This window comes from Trypanosoma rangeli, assembly GCF_003719475.1.
Source record: "Trypanosoma rangeli strain AM80 chromosome Unknown Tra_15.4_contig_00563, whole genome shotgun sequence".
Lineage (NCBI taxonomy): Eukaryota > Euglenozoa > Kinetoplastea > Trypanosomatida > Trypanosomatidae > Trypanosoma > Trypanosoma rangeli.
The window spans coordinates 2,860-8,545 of record NW_021706311.1 but is presented as its reverse complement, the minus strand read 5'-3'; the positions used below and the strand labels follow the sequence as shown (position 1 = coordinate 8,545).

The window sequence follows — 5,686 nt, the reverse complement described above, 5'->3', positions numbered from 1 at the left end:
GATACAGGTAGGAGAAAGTACGACAGTGCAAAGCAAAAAAAAAACAATTCCTCGGTTTCCTCCTTCAACCTATAAAAGGAAAACAACACACGGTCATGTAAAAAAAAACAAAAAGAAAGAATGAACCCAACCATCTAAAAAAAAAAGATGAGAAAAAAATATCACGCATGCTTGTCCCCATTGAAACATTAATGTCATAAAGAACGCAAAGCATACATACATGTACATATGTGCATATATATATGTTCATTATTATTACTGTTTACGCAATTAAAAATATATACCCATAAGGTAGGACCCTCCTTTACAGAATCTGTGACACCCATCCAACGTCAAATGTAGTCATGGCGAAGAACGATTCGGCACACCCAGGCAGCAAAGCTATGCCTATCTGAGAGCTGAAATGAAGACAATGACGTTTGCATCAACTCGTCGGCGCCATGCTGATACAATACCTCTAGCTCGACCTTAACCCGCAGCTGCTGCATTTTTAGGGCCTCCGCATACCAAGCCTTGACGGCATCAGTGTCAGTCCCTTTGCATCCCTCGCTGAGGCCACGCCATCGGGACAAGAGATTCGCCATCATTGCCGTATCGCGCTGAGTGAACGGCTGAAAGGGAAGAGAAGGCAGCAAACGCAGAGGAGGAGGAGGCTTCGAAGCCACAAGCGGGTGTGATGCAACAACCCCTGGGTCAGACCCTTGCAAAATGTGAGGACTTCGCAAACCAAGCCAATGTAGAGCGTGGACAGCACTGTACTGGCTCTCACGCATACCGCCTGCGCTATATTTGTACTGCTGCAAAATAGAGAGTCCACTTGGGTTGTAGTCAACAAGAGCCACAACGGGAACACGCGGGGCTGCTCGATGCAAATTAGACAAAAGTGTTCGAGCCGCAACAGTAGGGAAACCGTGAGAGGTAAGCAACACACATGGGACCCGTTCAAAAATACGTTCCTCCATAAGCCTAAAAAATATGGCGTGCTTCTCTACAACGATGAGGTAACGCGTCTGCCCATGAAGTTCAAAGCCAGTGATGGCGTCTTCCTCCCTCATTGCTACATATGTCCCCTTGACACTACCCAGTACGACTCGCAACTCTTCCCGCGTCGTCGGCAGCGGCAACCCCTCCGATCCACTGTAGCGCAGATCAACGCCGTGAAAACTCAGTGACCCACCAACACACCCACGCGTTCCAGGCACGACACCAAGCCACTGCCGCGGAATACCAAGTATCTGTACGAGCTGTTGGATAGCCCGGTTAATGCATCCCTGATCAGGAACGAGGCGGGCAAGACGGTAATAGACATCGCGTTGCGTGCTGAGTATTCCAAGATGAAGATTGTGGTAAAGGAGGTGAAGGACTAAGAGCTGCAATCGTATTACACTTAGCCGACCTTCCCGAAGTGCCAACTGCTGCGTTGTACTCACAATCTCGTAAATTGTCCGCAGCACAAACACCTCCATGCGACGCACAGCCTCAGCCGTGAGAGCAGCAGGCGTGTTGGCCGCCACGATGTCCGGGCTTATGAAGTCACTGTCGGTGGAGTCAACAAAAAGCCTCTGATTCTGTTGTGTTTTTGACTTCTTTGCTACAGCGGCGGCGGTTGTTGTCATTTCTGCTGCTTTTGATGATAATGCGACGGCAACCTCTACCACCAAAGCACAGTGATGATGTGGGGTGAACGGGTTGAGATAGGCATTTTGTGAAGGAAGACGCAGAGGAGAGAAGGTACACGTGTATACATTAGGAATAAAAGTAAAACGCCATATGTCACACCTTTGCCAAGTGTCTCTCTCGCATGCAACGGCACCCCCCTTCATTTCCCAGCTTCGCAGCAGCTCAGCTCGCTCACTCACACACGCAGAGGTAGTTTTTTTTTCTTTTCACCAACAGCACCATTTTTATTTTTTATTTTGGTTTCAGCTTGTTTTTTTTTGTTTTTCACGTTTCTTCTCTCACCCCCTCCGGTGTCAGCTCTCCACTCGAGCCCTCTTCCGCATATCGCGCTGCCGCTGCGCCCACAACTTTGACACGGACTGAGAGAAATCCACATGAATGCGGTGGTCGTCTACGAGGACCTTGTCCATCTTCTTGAAGGCCCGGTAACAGGCCTCAACGTCTTCAAACTCCACAAAACCGTAGCACAACGAGTTGCCAGTTTTTCGGTCTCGCAACACCTCCGCCGACAAGACACGACCACACTGAGAAAAACACATCTTGAGACCCTCATCATTGGTGAACGGATTCAGTTTACACACAAATAGAACATTCTCAGGTGGTTTTAGTTCCCCAGAAACATCTGCGACACCGTCCAGCAAATTCAGCATAAGGGCGCGAGTCTCATTGAGCTTGTCCTGATGCATTCGCATAATCGTCTGATGCCTGCTCTCACGCTCCTTTCGAGACTCTGCATGTGGAGTCTCGTCATCGGAGCTAAGGTAGTCGCCATGGTAATGTGGATTGTACTCAACAGATTCCACCTCATCTGCATCACTCATCACATGCGATGCCCCTCGTAAAGGGCTCTCGCGAATCAGAACAAAATTGGTGCCTTGGGATCCCTTTGCCACTCCTTCTGCAACCGAGGCATCTTTTATGGTTTTAATGAGCGCACAATTCGCAAACCGCACCTCCCCCTTGGCAGCCCAGTGGCGGAAGCAACCCGCTGCCGCGAGCGTCGACCCTAATTTATTCGACTGCACAGAAGCAGAACTATCACTACTGCTGTTACACCAAACATCTTGAAACTTCTCCGTCCCTGCTGTGGGCAAAACGGTTGCATGTTTGATGCGTATAAGCCGAGTAAGACGCGCCCCAATGGCCGATGCGGAAGACGTCCGCTGATACGGAGCAGCTCGTAACTTCTCAATAACGCTAATGCCCTCACGCACCTCACCCACTACCATAAAGCGGTCCTCAAAGTAGTCAAGGTGACGATTTCCCAGCGTCAAAACAAGCGCGCTTTTTCGAACAGGCACGCCACTGCCTGTTAACTCCACCTTCGGAGGCACCTCAAGAAGTAGTAGACCTCGACGATTTATCGAGCCTGCCTCCTGTGTGGCGGGTTGCAGTAAAAACTCCACTGACATTGTCCCATTGCGCCGCTGCAAATGAGCCGTATGCCTCTTCATCCGTTCCCATTCCCCCCGCACTAACTGATCCATATTAGCTGCTGACTTACCTCCATATCCCTGCGTGTGTGAAGACGCCTTTTCCGCCAAGGAGTGAAACGTCAATCCTCTCAGTGACTCAACCGGATGTGAAAAGATGATGATGTTATCTGGTACCACCTCTGTCACTATACAGCCATTGAAGTACTTGCAGCGGCACATGTTGACTAGTTCCGCTGTTGCAGCAGGGCAGTCAAGACCGTAAAGATCAATTACAAAAGCACCAGCGGAGGTCTCAATAAGCACAGCTGATGTCACCAAAGGACGACAGCTCTTTGGCGGCGGCGGCATCCGTAAGTGCACGTATGTATTTGGCACCGCCTTAGTTTATTGATTCACCTCTCAAAAAATGGTTTCCCTGTAGCCGTGAAGCGATGATGTCAACCCCTGCGTTGTATACTTCTTCCAAATTCCCTCTTCAGCCCAGACATACACATATAAACCTGCACCGCCTTCCGTCCCCTTGTGTGTAAGTGAATATATCTTGCACCCCTCACCTTTGGTCGTCCCGGGCACGCAGACTAAACACACAAACGTAACAAAAGAGCAAAAAAAAAAAGATAAAACGAGGGCAAATCTAAAAAAAGTAACAGGAGAAATGAATCACAGCACAATAACCTTTTCTTTTTAATGTCATGAAGACTGTCACAGAAAAAAAAACGGTTTAAACAACAGGGAATGAGTAACACAATTTGTTCGTTCTTGCCATTCCTCCCTGCCCTTCTTCACAAATGCACCACACCGTTTCACAGACGCACCAAGAGGGAAAACGAAAAAGGGACAGTCATTTGCGTTCAATGTACGTTGCGAGAACCCACCCTTTAAAACAAACCGGGCACTCTCCCCGTTGAAGGCACCAACTTTGTATGCAGTGCCCGTGGAAGGTATGATCACATACCCCACGCACTACGGGGCAGTCCTCCACAGCCTTCCCCTTCTCACGACAGCCCAGGCAACGTTCCTCCAGGTGCAACTTGCACACTGGACACTCAAGCGCCGCAATTACCGGGTTCTCAAAAGCAAAGAACAGAACCGCTTCCTTCATTTTGACGGGAATACACGCCTGCTCGGCGCTGGTGCTCCCATGCGTCATTGAATAAATGAGGAGTCGCAAGGAAGCAAATTAAAAATACATGTGATTTTGTTGGAAATACGCGGACAGTGTGTGCAATGGAAGCGGAGTATGCTTTGCCCAACCCTTCCTCAACGCCCCTCACCCCCCACCCTAAACGAAAAAAACGCAAGGCCGTGAACACAAAGAAAGCAGCGGAGTTTCAACAAAAACATTTTTAAAAAAACATCAGCAACAACAAGCACGCAAAACCACACATATAGAAAAGGGAACAAGAGCAACAAGGAAGGGAATATATATATTTCTGCCGCCACACGTCCCCTCTTACTTTTTCTTCTTTTTTTTTCGTGCGGGTAAGAAGAGGAAAATGATGCTGGCATCTGCGAGGCAAACACAACCGCAACTGCACCAGCGGCAGGAAGGAGAGCATGTGTACATGCCCACACACAAAAACAGCGACAACAAGAAAAAAAAACGGGGCCAAAAAACGTTGTTCCCCAATTGTATCACACACCAACACATAAACATCAACAGCCGCCTTTTGTACCCGCATCCCGTGTTTCTTCGCATTGGGCCTTCGTGTCAAGCGTATTCTTCTTTCCGTTGTGAATCTCCTCTCCCCTGGCACCCGACATTACTCATGCGTCAGTAGTCATTCCTAGTGGTCTTGGCGACCTCCCACTCCCTTCCGCAAATGGGGCACTGCAGATGCTGCCGCAACCACCTCGAGATGCAGTGGAGGTGAAACACATGGTTGCACACGCCCCAGACGATGAGACACTCCCCTGCGACATCGCCGCCCCATGCCAACGCTGCGGAAGCCATCGTAAGCTCTTGCTGTGGTTGCTGCGCTGGGTACTCCTGTCTCGACCCGGCACTTGAAGTCAGTTGGTTGCAGGCGGAACGATCACCCCAGTTACTGCTGTTTCCCTGCGCTGTGGTGGCGGTGTTGCTATTCCTGAGACTTTCCCCCATCCCACAGCACTCGATGCAGCGATCCGCTATTGCGCTTTTGCAAATGGCACAGGTTCCTACCTGCACATTCCACGACCACACAGCGACTGTGTCCCACTGTTTTGCCGTAATGCTGCAGACGGCCCCGTCGTTCGTCGTCGCCGCCGCTTCGGAGCTGCTGCCGTGTGGCACAGCTCCCTCCATGGAGTCGGCACCCGTGACGTAGCACAATGGATCTCACAGTGGCAGTTGCTGTCCTACCGCTGCTGCTGATGGTTGACGTGTCATTAGCATCGACCAAAAACAAAGAAAGAAAAAAAAAGAAAACATTCACAAGAAAAAAAATCATCAGCGTCCACTCTACCGCTAGCCTGCACTCATGCACCACGGTTCATCGTGTACAACGATACCCACCCACACAGAGAGAGACACTGAGATGCACCATATATATATATATATATATATATATATATATATATACACACGA

General features: G+C 49.5%; 4 protein-coding genes across 4 annotated transcripts, besides 4 other annotated features; all 4 read right to left on the bottom strand.

The window, feature by feature from the left end:
- Window positions 1–99: 99 nt before the first annotated feature.
- Window positions 100–159: a microsatellite.
- Window positions 160–332: 173 nt separating this feature from the next.
- On the bottom strand, window positions 333–1,616 carry TraAM80_09348 (putative meiotic recombination protein spo11; the record flags this gene model as incomplete). Its single annotated transcript, XM_029386038.1, has 1 exon — window positions 333–1,616. The coding sequence occupies one exon, from the start codon at window positions 1,614–1,616 to the stop codon at window positions 333–335; it is 1,284 nt and encodes a 427-aa protein (XP_029234109.1).
- A 285-nt stretch (window positions 1,617–1,901) lies between these two features.
- Window positions 1,902–1,945: a sequence feature (A-rich).
- Window positions 1,946–1,973: 28 nt separating this feature from the next.
- Window positions 1,974–3,464, bottom strand: TraAM80_09347 (putative RNA-binding protein; the record flags this gene model as incomplete). Its single annotated transcript, XM_029386037.1, has 1 exon — window positions 1,974–3,464. One exon carries the CDS (start codon window positions 3,462–3,464, stop codon window positions 1,974–1,976), a length of 1,491 nt encoding a protein of 496 aa, XP_029234108.1.
- Window positions 3,465–3,957: 493 nt separating this feature from the next.
- Window positions 3,958–4,266, bottom strand: TraAM80_09346 (uncharacterized protein; the record flags this gene model as incomplete). The annotated part of the gene is made up of 1 exon (XM_029386036.1): window positions 3,958–4,266. One exon carries the CDS (start codon window positions 4,264–4,266, stop codon window positions 3,958–3,960), a length of 309 nt encoding a protein of 102 aa, XP_029234107.1.
- A 624-nt stretch (window positions 4,267–4,890) lies between these two features.
- TraAM80_09345 (RING box protein) lies at window positions 4,891–5,403 on the bottom strand (the record flags this gene model as incomplete). The annotated part of the gene is made up of 1 exon (XM_029386035.1): window positions 4,891–5,403. One exon carries the CDS (start codon window positions 5,401–5,403, stop codon window positions 4,891–4,893), a length of 513 nt encoding a protein of 170 aa, XP_029234106.1.
- Window positions 5,404–5,500: 97 nt separating this feature from the next.
- Window positions 5,501–5,525: a microsatellite.
- A 117-nt stretch (window positions 5,526–5,642) lies between these two features.
- Window positions 5,643–5,679: a microsatellite.
- Between the last annotated feature and the right edge of the window lie 7 nt (window positions 5,680–5,686).